This window comes from Narcine bancroftii, chromosome 12, assembly GCF_036971445.1.
Source record: "Narcine bancroftii isolate sNarBan1 chromosome 12, sNarBan1.hap1, whole genome shotgun sequence".
Lineage (NCBI taxonomy): Eukaryota > Metazoa > Chordata > Chondrichthyes > Torpediniformes > Narcinidae > Narcine > Narcine bancroftii.
The window spans coordinates 71107966-71125581 of NC_091480.1; the positions used below are offsets into that span (position 1 = coordinate 71107966).

General features: G+C 41.3%; 1 protein-coding gene across 5 annotated transcripts in view; it reads right to left on the bottom strand.

Moving 5' to 3' along the window:
• raraa (retinoic acid receptor, alpha a) overlaps positions 1 to 17616 on the bottom strand; it is a 657787-nt gene that overhangs the window by 237159 nt on the left and 403012 nt on the right. For all 5 annotated transcript variants that reach the window (XM_069906794.1, XM_069906796.1, XM_069906797.1 and 2 more), the window contains one exon: positions 1449 to 1974. In XM_069906794.1, coding sequence (XP_069762895.1) covers positions 1449 to 1623 — 175 coding nt within the window. In that variant the 5' untranslated portion in view covers positions 1624 to 1974. The remainder of the gene's footprint in view (positions 1 to 1448; positions 1975 to 17616) is intronic.

Sequence of the window (17616 nt, forward strand, 5' to 3'; positions counted from 1 at the left end):
GGAGGTGGTAATGTAAACACTACGTTTGAGCTTTCCGGACATATAAACACCAAGTTCCTACATTACTATACTGGCCACACTTCAAAAGATGCTTCAATTGCTATAAGGGACTTAGCAATATCCTGAGCCCCACTAAATAATTGCCTGTCTTTCTTTCTATGTGGTAAACCAATCCAACAGTTACCAGTGACATTTTCTCTTATCTGTCTTGCACAGACTGTCCTCGGGGACCAGGAAAACATTATTCAGCAATTTAGCCAGACTAGGTCATAACATAAAATTCTTCTTTCATAACATGGTTCTGCTTTATAAATACAACTCAAAAAAGTCCTCCAGTTTCCTGCCTCTTCTAGGTCTCCAGGGCATTCAGGAGGTGTAGTTTCAATGTGCTAACTACAGGACTGATGAAATACCTTAAAGATAAACCAACTAAGTGCACACTCCAATCCCTGTTGAAATGGGCATGAAATAGGTCTGATTCATGTCTGTTAGTGATCCAAATGACAGCTTTAACCCTCAAACGACTCAGGTCAAACACCTATAGCACAAGCATTATTACAATAATTAGAAATCTCAACCCTCTTCCAAAAGTAAAAAATTCTGACCAACATCAGAGTTGCAACTAAGTTGAAACTGGTTAAAATAGTAACATCTTTTTCAGAGTAGTTTGTGGTCCTAATTACAGAGTAACTAATGCACTAATCAATACAAAGAATTGATTTCACCTTGATTTAGTTCTGTGTTAACATGAACAAAAGTTGCCAATATGAAGGGTTCAGAGCTAGCAAAAAGTCCCAAAATAAAGATTTGGGTTATCCTGTTAACCAATTTTAGTTTCACAAAACCTGGCAGCATAATACCCGACTCCTGGACTACAAAAAACAACAGATTCAATTAAATTACAAAAATGCTGGAGGAACTCAGCAGGTCTCCCAGTATCCAAAGAAGGTACAAATATCTATCCAACATTTTGGGCCTGAGTCCTTCTTCAAGGGCTTATAATGTTGGTAGAAATATGGGTGCTGTAAGACCTGCTGAGTTCCTCCACCATTTTTGTGCTTTTACTACAGTCACAGCATCTGCAGACTTTTATCTTTCACTCCAGATTCAATTACAGTATTTCACTCGGGATTCATTGATCAACTTTCCCACGAGTTTCAGAAGCTTGAACTGTCCTACTTAGCTTTGCCAGTCTCCATTTTCACAAATGAAACCCAAATACACGATGAACTGTTTTGAATTAAAAATAAATTGCAAACCATTGCACTGCTATTTCACTAAGAATGGGGAAGGCAGCCATGTATGTTGTTACAGAAGCAATGCATCAGGTCAAATTCTCTGCAGCTACAACGCAGGCATTGGAATCCTTATGTGCATATTAAAAACAGGTGCAAACAATTTACTCCTGAAACATAGAGAGGAAAGACAAATGATGTTGTGTTACTTACTTGCAGGTGAGGGGGTACTGTAGCCACTGACTGGAAGCTGGTGTTGCAATCCGTTTATGGAAGGCGGTGAAAGGCCCCCGAGGACCGGCGGGAAGAAGAATGGATAATGGGGCACTGGATAACCATTTACGTGTCCATTACCAGCTGGTGTGCACGAACTACTGTTGGTTGACATGATGAAACAAGACGTGTGGAAGATATTCTTCACATGTGCACCACGAGCGTTCAGTGCATCTAACAGGAGAAGCTCAAGGCAACACCAGTCTTTCTTTGAAAACTATTTTCAGAGACACCCAGTATTCATACCAAAGTTTTATAAACCAGTAATTCACAATAGAAAAAATAAAGGCTGTCTGTATTCCTTATGGGTGGCGAGCCTTCGAGGTAGTTTGTACAATCTATCCAAGTACTTGCTTAATGCACATTGCAACTGAATTCTTGTGGGAAAACACTCTTCAAGGCTTCAAAGTCTTCTTGAGCAGGCTTCCTTCTCCATTAAATTTGGGCCAGATTGTGCATGCTGACGCTGGAAAAGAACACAACTGTAAGTCCAGAAGAAAACTTATTGAGAAACCGTTTTAAGTTCAAGTTAAATGGTAGGAAAAGCAGGTTGAATCATTCAGCACCCACTCCAGAAAATTAGTGAAGAGGGTACGAACAACACTTGTATGTGCATAAATGTGTGGGCCTCGTGATGTTGCATTACAGTGTTTAGAATAAATGCTCTTTCTGTTCTGTTACATTTAAGAACATTCCAGACCTACCACATTCAAATTTAAAATGTGCAAAATTGAAAGGGGATGCTTGAAATAGTAGAAATTCATATCAAGCTGTACCACTCCCCTTCCAGAACCTATAGCTGGGGAGAAATTCAAAATTACTATCGAATCTTATCTGAATATATGTAATGCATAATTACAACTAGAGCAATAAACAAAACTGCTGGAGGAACTCAGGAGGTCAGGCAGCATTAGTCCAAAACAGCGACTGTCCATTTACCAGCGTGGGTGTTGCCTGACTCGCTGAGTTCCTCCTGCAGATTTTTCTCTCTACATTCCAGCATTTGCAGTCTCTTGTGTTCACATTTGCTATATTTTTACTTGTTCAAAGTCATATTTTAAAAAAAGGAACAGGTACCCATCCTTAAGCAAACTAATGAATACAGGATATTAAATCTACACTGTTCTCTGTATACACTTAGACACCATCATTGCTCGACTTCTAGCAGAAAAGCAAACCTTCTTTATTAGCTGCTTACACACAGATTATCAAAAGGAACTCCAGAGATGTTATAACTTAAAAATGAAGCACTTGCACTTCATTGTTCACAATATTCAGTATGAAGAATAATTGAGGGATGGCTCAGCCAAGGTATGCTTCAGCAGTGATGACAGGATCTGAAATAGCCTAAGGTAGAATTTCCTTGTCAGGTAGTCAAATAAAATGACTCAGCAGAGAAGTTAGCCACATGACCCATCGAGACTACATTGATTCTTTGAAAATGCAATCAAATTAGTCTTTTCCCAAGCTCTTTCTCAGCAGCCCTACAAAATCTTTCAAGGATTTATGGTTATATTTTTAAATTTAGACCTACACCGTGGAAACAGGCTCTTTCCCCCCACAAGTCCATGCCACCCAATTAATCTACAACACTAGTATGTTGTGAATGGTGCGGGGAAACCTGAGTGCCTGGAGGAAATCCATGCAGACACGGGGAGAACGTACAAACTCCTTATTTGAACCCAGGTCACTGATGCGATAACAACGTTGCGCTAATTGCTGCACTAACAGTGCCGCCCTTTGATAAAGGTTCCAGATCAATTTGTTTCCACCATTCAATGGTCAGTCAACATTTCAAGTCAGGACCCTTTATCAAAGTTAAATTAAAAGTGGTGCAATATTGTGAATATAAAGGAGGAGAGGAGTGAGGTGATAGGGTATTAGACTGAAGGTGGGCAAGGAAATTTTGTCCAATAGCCCTTCTCCTCTCCCCCATCGACCTCTTTTGTTTTACTTTAGCCTCGATAATAGGTCCCAACCAGAAGCATTGGCTGACCATTTCTGTCCATGGATGCTGCCTGACCTAATTAGTTCCTCCAGCAGTTCATTGTTTGTTTGCTTAAGATGTCAGCATCTGAAGCTTTTGAGCTTTATTATCTCATTCAGTTTGGGTCCCCATTTCAGTTAGTGTGACAGGAGGCGCTAAATTACATGCTAGTGAAGCAATTCTGCCGACACTGTGATTGTAGTAAAAACACAAAAACGCTGGAGGAGCTTAGCAGGTCTTGCAGCGTCCATTGGAGATAAAAATATATAACCAACATTTTGGACCCAAGGCCTTCTTTAAGGTATGAGCAAAAAGCAGGCAGGCACCTGAATAAAAAGGCTGGGGGAGGAGGGAAGAAAAGGGCAGGGAGGAGCACAGGCCAAAAGACAAAGTTACATGTCAGATCTGTCTACTGTGTGACCTACATTTCTTGCAGCCAGTTGTAAATTCCAACTTTACAAATAAGCGATAAGCCTCAAAATGTAAAGTTTTCTAGCTTTTATGCTGCCTTCAAATTCTTAAACACAAAAACACTTTATACCTAATTACTAAATTCAGACTCAATGTGAAGTAACTTCGATGCCTGAAAGCATAGATTTATATTCTTGTCTACACTGAATATCCATCTTCCATGAAAATTTATAAAGCAAATTCATTTACAAATGTAATCTCCAAAATACGCCCACAAGATGAACATGAGTAATTGCTGGAAATTTAACACAGAAGAGAATGATCAAGATCCCTTTATTGTCATTTACTATTACACAAAAATTGTCTTCAGACTGCCGTAAGGCAGACAAATATGCATTTTCACACAGCCACTGCATTCAAGGAAATTATTCTCAATTTCCTGGAATGCAGTCTGTGTAAAAAGATCGGAATGGGAATAAGGCCTCATTCCCGTTCAGACATTTCACTTTCTCGACCCCTAGTGATCCATAGGACGTCACTGACAATGTTGTTGCAGTGGGGCTGTATGTCACACGTATAACATACACCACGGATGACGTTGACTCAGTGGCATTACACGCCCCACCTCTTTACATACCTTACTTCTAGTATTCTGTCTAAACTCACAGGCAGATAGAATATTTGGTCATTCCTGTGTGAACAGCCACTGCGGAAGGGAGGGAGACACGTCAGATCTGAAAAGTCATCCAAGGTCTATGTAAAAAAACTAAGATTCGCCATTGGTGTCGCCCAATGCCCCTTACAGTATTATAGAAAGAAGCAAACAAGAGTCCCTTCAGTCACTGAATATCCGTGGATTCATCTCCAGCACTCCTCCAGCCCCACAGACTCCTTTTCAATTCATAGGCAACCTGAGCTCCAGATCCAAACTGTCAACATTATGAGGAAGTCTTCAGACATCGAGGCCCTCTAGAACCATTCTTGCCCTCAGCATCCCAGTTCTGATATCTGGTTCCCATGGGCCAGTCTCCAATTTCATGCAAGTCCCCTACTGCAAGTTGCCCACAGCCTATCTGGGTCATGGGGATGATTTGCAGATCTAACAGCACAAGCTAATTCTGACACAAACTGGAAAGGCTGGTTATTCACCTTATACTGTACCATATTCACTTATGACCTCTCAACTGTTTGCCTGTACTCCTTTCCTTGCCCCTTCCTCCCTCCCTCCTCTATCCACTTCTATTCAGGCACTTGCCTGCTTTTTGCTTATACCTTGATGAAGGGTTCAGGCCCAATACGTTAAACCGCTTTCAGGTTGCCAGAATACCCGAATGTAAAGCCGCCTAAAATACCCAAATGCGTCTGTTGGGAGGCCACCTGAAAGTGGAGAACTTACCTACCCTCCTCGGGGAGGTATATTCCCCGGCTTGGAGTGCTCCCCCTAGGCACCTGAAAGCAGCAAGGCAAAGCGGCTAGCAGCTTTCAGGTGCCGAGCAGCAGGCGGGCTGTTGACAGTCAGCTGGTGACCCGCTGACAGCTACCCACCCCGCTGCCTGACAGCCCCCCGGCGTGGGACTTTGGGGCTGGGGCGGCCGGTGAGGGACTACGGGGCCCTGATGTCCCGCGCTGGCTGCTCCAGCCGTGTAGTCTCGCACCAGCCACAATTTGGTGTTGGTTTATAGAGAATGAAGAAGGCTTGTTAGTTGCAGTTAATCTTTCATATTGATTTTTGCATTCTGGAGAGAGTTCTACACGAGCATCTCTCAACCTTTGTGTCCTCAAACCTGATGAGCCGAAACCCGCAGAAATTCTGTCATAAATTGTCATTGATCAAGAGCAAAGGATACATCAATAGGGAGCAACGCACAGAGATATTGTCCTGGTGAAAACAAACCAACAAATGTTTTGTAAAGTTGATTTCTTTTCCATTATTTTCATGTAGTGCTGCTACAAGATGCTCCATAAACAAGCCGTGACTACGGCCACAGTCCACAGGAGCTGGCGTTCGCTCAGACGTGGCTGTCCTTCAGCCGACACATTCAGGTGACAGAAAGGTGTCTTCTCCGCAGCCACCTGAACGTCCCAGCTGCACTCCCCCAGCCGCGTCTGCCGGCGCATTATCTGCATCTGAGCACCTGAAAGTGGCTTTAGTTACCCTTTACTTTCTAGCTACTGTGTGATCTGCTGAGTTTCTGCAGCACTTTTGTGTATTGCACAACAAGCAGGCGTCAGCAGACTTTTTGATTGAGCTGTTATTCTGGGTAAATCTTTTGGGCACAAATTTGCTTGATTCTTTCTCTCAGTGTCGAAGTTGCAATTACTACATAAAACAAAGTAATAACCAGGTGGTTGAATGTCATGTTACCATTTTTATTCTGTACTCTTTAATTAAATATAGCAGAATTTGTAATTTTTAAATTGTGCATTCAAAACTTGTCAATGGCTCACTTTCAAAACATTTTACAAAGTATATTCACTTAATCTAAGCTCTTCCTTTCCTGAAAATATTTTTCCCTATTTTGGTTAAATGATGGAAGTTTTAAAGTGCTTGATTATGTAAACAGGGAACACATTTATTTTGTGTGGCACTATTTCAGTATGGGATGTAGACCCCTGTGTGGATGACTTTCGCCATTCTATCACCCACAGCAGTGATGTGCAATATCATCAATTTCAACAGTGCTGATTTCTTTTGAGTAGGGGGGTGGGGGCGGAAGAATGCTGGAGCTCTTTCATGCTGATGTAGACTGCATTGGATTCCATTATAGGGATGTAAAATGAAATGGTGGTTGATCGGAATATGTTTCAGTGATGATGCAACCTCTCTGCTAACATTGATGTCAATGTTTTGCAGCCCCTTTCACACTGCCAACCCTCCTAGGAAGCGGGTAAACTTACTGGGCATGCTGTACCCAGGGAGCCTCTCCCACTGCCCATTAATTTACCTGCTTCTTTGGGAACCTGGCATTTTAAGGGGGGGGGGGGGGGATCCTGCCTCCAGCGCTGACGTCACGAATGTACTTGCATGGCAGTGAAATCATAGTGGGAATAAAGCACATGTGCGCTCAATGTATAGAAGTCTATAGAAAATCTACTGAAGTGGGCTTCAGACTGTCAAACTTAGGACAAACCCACTGACCAGCTTGTCATTACTTCCTAAACAATAGAGTATAACAACAAGTCACATAGCATTACATTATATTAGGTATTACAAGTAACCTTGATGATTTAAAGCACAGGTACGTGCTAACAGCCTTGCTGGCCGTGCTCTGACAGCTCTGCCGACTGCACAGTTATATTTCACAGTGCGGCTGGCTGTGCACCAACATTACTGCCGGCCGCGCTTTGACAGACTGACACAGGCACTAACGTCACTAATGGTACCTGGTAATTCGAGTGCATCATTCACATCACCACAAAATGATTGACGAGTTAACTCGGCCAGGCTCTAATACTTGTCCCCACCAAGAGTCAGAGCCTGGTTGATTTTTACTCACTCTGCCCGGTTGGAACCTTTCACACCACCAGATTACCTGCTCCAGACCCACAGTTCAACCCACATGTACTTGGCAGTGTGAAAGGAGCTAATGTTTTATCTATCATCTGCACCAACTTAAAGGCATCCTAATATTAAACAGCATTGCTGAGAGAAGCAGCGCCAACTATAAAATGAAAACATCACAAAGCACCATCCTTTTAATTGTGTTTCTAATATCATATTTTAGTCTTAAACACAGTAGAGCACATTCCTGTAACATAGCTGATCAGGTTGAATCACCAGGGCTAAGGACAAAGGGAAAAATCAGGTGGAGAGGAGTGTAGTATTAGACAGAAAAATGAGGATGGCTTCATTGTGAGAAAGTTCCTCTCCATTCTGTTATTCTCTGAAGTTTAATATATAATACAGTGGATATGTAATTCTGTCCTGTATACTGTCCATGCTACACAATGTTCACTGCAGTCCTTGTAAAAATATTTGTACAACTGACAATATGAAAAAAATGCACTTATTTTAGGAAACACTTACAATGAAAATATTTTCATGATTTTTCCATTATGTTCGAACTTGGGTTCAGTTTAAAAGTATAGTTAAAATGATCACGTTTAACCTATAGACAAATGGGTTATGCGACCATCCACTAAAAAACTCCACCGAGCACACAATTATGTAGAGTTTTACAGCTTGGACACAGGTCCTTTAGGCCAACTTGTTCATGCTGACAATGTATCTATCCAAGCAGGTCCCATTTCCTTGCATTCAGCCCATATCCCTCTAAATCAGTCATTTCTAAAGTGGTGGTGCTGCCCCCTTGGGGGCGGTGGAAAGATCCAAGGGGGCGGTGAGGAAAAAGGGGGCAGACCAAACGTTTGTGGCAAACTAGGCCTGCAACGCTCATCTTGCGCTATTCATCAGGTGAGGAGGGGTGGGGATGACTGCTCGGGACAGGACCACTCAGGGTGGCGATCGACCACCTGGGACAGTGACTGCAGAATAAAATATGACTGCAGCACAGCAAACAAAAAAGAAGTGCAGACAATATAGTGTGAAAACAGTGAAGACGATGTCGTTACAGGTGAGATGTAAATTTACCCTTTCATATTCCTAAATAAATTGGTTTATTATGTTTTATTTGTGAAATACATATGCTTGTTTATAGTGTTAGATTAGTTGCTTTAAATTTGAAGTAGACGACATAATACCAAGAAAGGGGTGAGTGCTTGTTTTGTGTGTGTGTGTGTGTGTGTGTGTGTGTGTGTGTGTGTGTGTGTGTGTGTGTGTGTGTGTGTGTGTGTGTTGGGGTGTGTGTGTGGTGGGGTGTGTGTGTGTGGTGGGGGGCACTAGGGAAGTGGCCTGGGAGCCAAGGGGGTGGCAGCCCAAAAACATTTGGGAACCACTGCTTAACCCATGTAACTGTCTAAACATTACAATTGCATCACTGCTTTTAGCAGCTCATTCCATATATGCTGTGAAAAAGGTATCCCTCAGGTTCATTTAAATCTTTACCCTCTCATCTTAAAACAATGCCCTTCAGTTTTAGCTTCCTCCAAACTGGGAAAAAAAGATTACAGCCATTTAACTTACCTATACCTCTCATGATTTTATAAACCTTGAAAAGGTCCCTCCTCAGTCTCCTTCACTTCACTCCAGGGAGAAAGTCTGAGGCGATCCAGCCTCTCCTTACAATTCAAGCCAGCCCAGTCCCAGTAACATTCTGGTGAATCTTCTCTGCACCCATTCCGGCTTAATAAGATATTTAAATGAGGTAGTTCGGGTGACCAGAACTAAGCACAATCCTCCAAGTATGATCTCACTAATGTCTTGAACAGCTTTAACATGACATCCCAGGTTTGGACTTAATGCCCTGACTGATGAAGGCAAGCGTGTCAAATGCCTTCTTCACTACCCTGTCTACTTGTATCTTCACTTGCATAAAACTATGTAGCTGTACCTCCAAGTCCTTCTGTTCTTTACGACACTCTCCAGCGCTCTATCATTTAAAGTGCAAGTCCTGCCTGATTTAACCTATCAAAGTGCAACACCTCGAACTTGTAAACATTAAATTCCATCTCCATTACTTCACCCAAATTTGCAGTTCATCTGGACCAGTGTTTTCAACCTTTTTCTTTCCACTCACATCCCACTTTAAGTAATCCCGATGCCATCGGTGCTCTGTGATCAGTCAGGGATTGTTTCAGGTGGGATGTGAGTGGGAAGGGAAGATTGAGAATCACTGCTCTCGACCCAATTGTTACTGAAATATTTTGCCTGAGAAAAATGGTCATTGGCTCATTTCCTTTGGGGTTATGAAACCGTGCACTACCGAGTCAATGAGGGACAATTAAAACGGTAGTTTTCAAACTTTTTCTTTCCACCTCCATACCACCTGAAGTAATCCTGTGGCAGCGCACATAATTGCAGCAGTGAACCGGCCCTGCTTGTCAGACGCGGTCAGTGGGGTAGCCACGGCAAAGCTGGTTTTGCGGGCCCTTTTCCTCTGGTACGGACTGGAAGTACATGTACGTGCTTACGTCAGCGTGATGTGAGTTCCGGTACGTGAAGGGCGGGCTCGGGACAGCCTTAAAGGGTGCTGCACAAACTTCAAAGTAAATCAGTGATACTTAACAAACCCACAGGCTGCTGAGACTCCATTCTTTTTGCTGCATTCGCGCACAGCCCACTACAATCCCTGACTGATCACAGAGCACCAATGGCATAGGGATTACTTAAAGTGGGATGTGAGTGGAAAGAAAAAGGTTGAGAACCACTGCTCTAGATCCTATTGTAATCATAAAGAACATTCAGATAACCTTAAGATAACTGATCTCAACTGGAATAGCAGCTGGGACAATGCAATCAATTTCACTGGGGCAAGACTGAAATGATAAATCAACAAGGTTTTCCATTTCTCTCCAGTCACCTGGACAAAGCCATTTTACTGCATTCATTGGCATCAAATACAGTGCAACTCTGATTATCCAGACCTGGTCTATTCGGATAAATGTTTTTTTTGGAGAATTGGTCATTTTTTTTTAAAACAGCCCAGTAGCATCAGCAAATCACTTGTAACAATGTTTAAGCAACAACAAACAAGGGAAGGCTTTTAAAGCATGAAATAATGTTTCATTCTCACCAAAAAAAAAGCAACCTGAACAAAATAAGATAAATCCAACACCAAAAACTCAAAATTCTACTCAGAGGCTTTCCAAAATTCCAAAAAATTTCAGCCGGTGACATCAATTCGGCTCAGAAAAAATATGTCAAGATAAATGAGAATTTCTGATCGTTTTGGATATCCTCATTTATCCAAAACTTTTCGGAGGTGAACTGATGTCATTTCGGATTTTTCAGATAAATGAGGATTTCTGATTTTTTTTCCTGAAATCCTCAATTATTCAAAAAACATTTCGGAGCCGAACAGACATTAGTTCCAGGTCCAAAAATTTTTTGGATGACTGAGGATGTCGGATAGTCTGATTTTCGATAATCACAGTTGTAACACATATAATTTCTCAGTGCTATATTAAGTCTGTGTCTCAGACCAGTCATATAGAAATAACATCAAAGAGGATATTGCCAGCAATACTGTAATTAACCCGTGTCAAACCATAAATGATTGCTGTAAAAAAATCCTTACCATCAAATACATGTCAATACAGTCATATGTGGCCTTCCTTCCCCCAACTCTACACTCTCCATATAATACAATATTTTGCTTACAATTTTTTCTTGATCGTGTTTGATCAGTCCTAGGTCAGCATTCTTTCTCAAACCCAGTCTGCAAATGGTTGCTAAGCTTCCTCCACAGAAAAATTAGCTGATGTAAAGAAGCCAGCTGAAATTACTTGCCTGAAACTACTGCATATTACAAAGGTCAGAACACCATTCAGGTTTCACAGATTAATATTAATACAGGTTAAACACACAAGACTTTAATCTCACGGCTCTACAGAATTAAAATACAGTTGGCATACAAGCAAGTAATGCTTTGTTTCAGTACACTGCAGAAAAATCTAGGTTTTTACAATTATTTTTGTGAAATACACCAAACTGAGCAAGTCACAGGTTTAAACATTCTTCACATAAAGAAATCCAACAAGATACACAATGCTCCAAACTCTGGAAACACCATTAAAAATGCAGTCTCCTCACTGGACAAGTGAGGGGGCCAGGTTCGAGACTGCAGGTCTAAAATAAAAACAGTTGCTCTTTTTTGGTCACCAGATTCCAAGCAATCCTTCTCAATCCACACACATACAGAAACGCGCATTCTTCCTTGCGCGATTCCAACCCTGCCATTCAAGCAGCACATTCATGTTTTCAGAGAAAGACCACACAGACAGCAAGGTTTCTCTAAATGTTTTGTTACTTGCCTTATTTAAGCCCCTTACTAATTTGTCAACTGTTCTTCTGGGTTTCTGCCTCTCCTCCCTTCTGCTGTTCTTGCAGGATGTAGGTTTTTAATCTGAACCATCAGAAGAATCACATCAAAGTAAATCCTTTCAAAGTCACGTGGCTAAGAATGACTTTAGTGTGGGAGTTGAATTGTTGGAGGATTGAACTAAGCTACAAAATGTCAACATTAATATCTATGACCCACAATCATGTGTGATATTAAAACTTGCATGGATGTTTCAGTCCTATTTTCAATCTCTCTTTCTCACGAGGGCACTAACTTTGCATGACCACCAATACCCAACGCGCACCCATGCGTGTCCACGTTCAACTGTGAAAAGCAATGCCAGGGGCAGATCACTTCACTATTAAAGCCCGAACCTGCTTATGCCAAAACTGTTAACAATACTGCGTGATTTAGTCTGTCTCTTCAATTTGCTGCCTTGTCTACTGTCAAGCACTCATTGGAAAGTGGGGGCTCAATGGCCATTATTTTCTGTCCCTTGAATTTAATGACTGAAGCTCAGGAGTGGCTGAGTTGCTTTGCTGATATTCCAGATTCAGAGAATATGCTGATTCAATGGATATGCCAGCACAAGGACTATGGGATCCAGCAGAGCACACCTTCAAAATAATTTCCTGCAGCACTCTAAAAGTGCTTTCCACTTTGTCAGAGCTGACTGGAAGTAGGCCTTGCTCTCTCCTTCAGAGGTATCTAAATCTTTACTCATAATGAAGTGATCTTCCACTGACTCGAGGTGATGAAGTCCTGCAGGGTGTGGCTGCTGGTGACCGAGCCCAAGTCTCGCACTAGGCTGCGGACTGCTGGAGACTGGCTGAAGGGGTACTAGGTCTCAGAAGCAGGATGCGAGAGGGTGCCAAGGGCTTCCTGATCATATCAGAGATTGGATCTTAGCTCGGATTGCCAATGGTTTGGTCTGAAGGTTGTGCGGTTGCAAAGCGCTAGAGGTGAATCCCTGGACACTCAGTGACTCGGTGGGGGGGGGGGGGGGGGGGGGGGAAACACGGGGCGACTCTCTTTCTTTGACCACAAGGAGCGCCAGGCAATTTCTGATGATGATAAATCTTTGCCTTACGGGAAATTTTGCTTCATGTTTTCTGTTTTAATGTTTTAATAAAATGTGGAAAAGACATTCTCCTCCCAACCCCTAGCCCATATCTTTATTACATTATCGTAATGATAGAGAAAAGTAGCTTCTGGCACAAAATCACGGCATTTGATCCAGCTGGAGATTGGTGACTACGTGGACACCAAGTCGAGGGCAGTTCAGCCATGTTCTTATGGAATGGCAGGTCTGGCTTGAGGGTCCAAAAGGCCTACTCCTGCTCCCATTTTCTTACATTCTTATGTCCTAAATATAGGGTCAAAGCACCTCCTAATGTCGATTGCAAGCATAGCTGCTGTAAATTGAAGAGTCAGGACTTGTAATTATGTCAAGGATACAACAGTCACAAGGAAGCTGTAAGCTCATGCAAATACTAAATTATTTTGTGTGGAGCCAACAGAGCAGTAAGGATAGAGCTACAAAATTCCGGGATATTTTGACTACCATCTATGTTTGCAATGAAAAGTATATACATGTGGATACTAAATGAATGCAGAATTCATCTGAACTTGGAAATTCCATGAATGTGTATCGAGCATCTAACTATTGCTGACATCAATTCCTTACAGACAAGGAGAAAATAACTAAACAGGATTGACGGCAAAAAGAATTCTAAAAGATTGTGCAGGAGCACAGACACCAACTACCCAGATGAAATATTCTACATACCACTACCAATAACAGTAATACTGAGCATTTATGTTACAAGATGAGAGCTTTTGCAAATTTTTATGGATTGCACTCTTCAAAGCATCAAGGATTTGTGTCACAAAGGAGATCTTTCTGACAAATATTTTTGTTTACTTTCATATAATAACGAACTAGTTCGAGAGGCACAAACAGGGAGATGCAATGCAGCTTGTCACTTGTTTCCAGTTCATTTTCCTTCTGTCCTGAGGATGCTGGCTCCAGCTGAAGTCTATTTCCAGACTGGATGTTTTTGGAACCTCATCCAAGTATTCATTCTCCATGAGTGAATCGGGACAAGCTTCCTCCTTCAACATTCCTGTAGCCATACTTTCCAGCAGGGATTACAGGATGGTAAGCAGGAAACATACTTCTCCCTGTCCAAAGGTACACCTATGCCACCCCACACAGGCAAAGTTATTCCTACTGATATACACTTCCATGGATGCTCAATGCCTCCAGTATATCAATCTGGACCAGCAAAAGATTCAATGACATTCAATTACATTTACTCCATGCAACACTACAGTATGAAATATGATTACAAACACTCCACAAGGAAATTTAAAGCTTCTTTCTATAAATGTAAAGCTTGTTACTTGTTGCTATTAATAACATCATCTCTGGAGAAGACCTGCCAGAATGGTTCTGCAATTACCTTTCAACAGGTAACCTTTCTGCACTTAAAGACTAAAAACTTCATCTGAAGTTTTACTTGTGGGTGGCACTACAGTAGAACAGTTCAACAATGGAGGCTACTTTTTACAAGAGCACACCATCATTGCTCATTTGCCATTTAGACAGCAGATGAACAGTTTATCTTATGCACAGAGCATCGCAGATTAAGGGACCTTTTATTTTCTTTCAAACGTTCCTCTGACATTGAATAGTCACAGCCAGACCTAGTAGTTGAACTACCACCTGTCGCAACAGGCAGTGGTGTATTTCAAAGCAATAAGCCAGGAATGTCTCATAGCACACATGAGGTGATAAGAGCTCATTTTGAAATAAATATCACTGCTAAATTGACTGAGGCAGGAGTTTCTAATTACATCCATTACCAGGATGTATGGACACTAAGGCATAGCTACGAGGAACAATGCAGTAACACTGTAACAGCACTGACAGATTTTATGTCGTAAATTGAAAAATTGAAGAGGATCTATGAACTCTTCCTACTTCAGTGTACACATTTTGGCTTGGCACACACTTTCTTTGGTCTTTTTTCTCAAGCCAGGAAATTAAAATTCCCCTTAGTTGGGTTCTGGATTAAATGTATTATTCTGTTAAAATGTCATCGATCATGGTTATTTTTTTTTAATGTGCATGCCAAAATTCTTAATGTGTGCCAATATGATTTTTAATTAATCATCTGAAACGACTCCCAGCATAGCCCCAGCCACCAATACTTCCAATGCCTCCAGTCATAACCCAAGCCTGAAAATTAAGGTTTTACAAACACTGTTGCTCTCCCTCCCTTATCCACCTCTTGCCTTTGGGATCATGTTCCTCACCCCTACCATTTTGTTCAGGTGCCTGCCCACATTTTTTCATACCTTGATGAAGGGCTCAAGTCTGAAATGTTGGTTACGCATCTTTATCTTTGCCACATAAAGTTACACTGTTTGACCTGCTGAGTTTCTCCAGTGTTGTGCTTTTACTAAGTAGTTTTAGTTTAAGTGAACATGCAAACACATCAATCATTATTTCTTAATATCTTTCTCAGCCACATGTACATACAAAATGTGCTGAGTTTTATCAGTGCAGAATTTCTTTCCCTTTCTGCAGCAAATTCAAACTGAAAGAAACAAAACCCACACTTTGGATGCCAAATTGTACATTTTCTGAATGATCTTTTCTAAAAAATCAATAACTTCATGTTTCTGCTGATGAAGGGAGTGAAGTCTGAACCTGTAATCAAAAGTGACCTTTTTGAGTGGAGGAACAGATTCATCAAACCCATCTGTTACAACAACAAAGGGAATGAGATGTGACAAGCAGAGCAAAGTAACAGAGAAGATAGATGGCTGTGACCGAAGAGACAGGAGATAATCTTAACTACAGACTCCTTTCATTAAAAAAGAAAATTCTGAAACAAAATAGCTATTGGCATGTCCTTGAGCTCATGGCGACAACTCTGAAAATAAAACCTCAATTTTTGTTGACATCTGCAAATAACCTTTATCCAAAATTCAACAGACAAGGAACAACTCAAGAATACCAGTGAAGAGCTTCATTTGTCTGGAGCTATTTGCAGGCAAGCACTTCCTGTTCACAAATGTTCAAGTAATCTAGCTACGTTCCAATAAAATGCAAAATCACTCAGGAGGCACCACCACATGCTCCCATAGCAACTGCGGGCAATAATTATCATGTCTATTGCAGACCACTTCTGCCAGTGCCCCATCACCACACCCACTCCCTGCAATAACCCTTCCTCCAGCAAGCAACAGCACTAGAGACCAAACAATGTCATCCATTATCTGATATCAACGCTGGTACCAAAATGCTTGCTCGGCCTGCTAATGCAGATGTTTAACTGAACAACCACATAACGCATTTTCAGTTCAAATTTCTTATAGAACCAACGGGAACCATGATTTCTTGTTTATCATCCCAAAACAGATTTCTGACTGTTTTTAAGTATCATTTGTTTAGCTGTTTGTCTTTCTACATCTATATATATAATAGAAGATATTTCATTTGAATATCCTTGTTCTGAAAATAACCAAAATTCAAATGATTGCATTTAGGACTTTCATCAAAATGTTTCTATGCATTGCCAGAACTCATGTATTTGAATAAATGCAATAAAAATCATGCATTTCATACGTTTCAGAGCGTATAGTGCTCTATATTACCTACAAGTCATATTTTACATTTAAGTGGATATACATACAAAAAATATCACTGTCAGAGATCAAAGACTACACATGAATAAATAAATATTTCAAATACTGCTTAGCTCCAAAGAATTCAGGCAGGAGATTGCAATAAAACTCTTATATCTTCATATACACTGATATCCCCTTCTCACTGTTTTTTTAAAAAATTTCATACTGATACTCCTAATCACCTGATCTGTGTTACCCATCTCCATTTAGGCTTTTCCTTGCACCTCACTGCTCCCCTTTGAAAACAGTAAACCCTTCATTCTTGTGAGCCATCCCCAGTCCTGAGAAAAGATCAGTCATCCAAAACATTGACTGATTTCTCTTTCCAGATTGTTTGAGTTAAATTTAGACATGGAGCATGGTAACGGGCCATTTACAACCCCATTTACAACCCCAATTGCTGCCCAATTACAACCCCCAGAACGTTTTGAATGGTGGGAGGAAACCGGGGCCCCTGGGGAAAACCCATACAGACAAAAACTCCTTACAGACAGAATTGTTGGCGCTGTAAAGGCATTGCACTAACCGCTACGCCAACTGTGCTGCCCGAGTTCTTCCAGCATTTCTGTTCTTCATTCACAACACATGTCAATTTTTGGTAAGGGAACAGCTAGCTCAATCAGTCTAATTCTACCTACCAATAATTGATCTATAGCTTGGGAGTCAAGGACCTTCAAGTATATACAGGTATCTATGCCAATTGTGATGAGGGACAGTTTCTGCCATCCTGCCAGCAGTCAGCTCCAGACCCCTACCATCCTGTGGGTGAACTGTTTGCCTCATTTCTCTTCTTGGCAAACCTCTCATCACGTCAAATCAAGTTTATTGTCATCTGATGGCAGAAGTACAACCTGACGAAACAGCGTTCTCCAGTCCTCGGTTCAAAACATGCAGACACGCAACCAGACAGAACACACACTACACATACAGGACAATCATTCATGTAACAGTAAGTCAATAAATAAATATTGCTTTGTAAATGTGGTTAGTGTGAGCAGTTCCTTTGGTCATTCAGCTTCTTACTGCTAATGGCAAGAAACTGTTCCTCAACTTGGTGGTGTTGGTTCTGATACTTCCTGACAAGGGTAGCTGAAAAATGCTGAGTGCG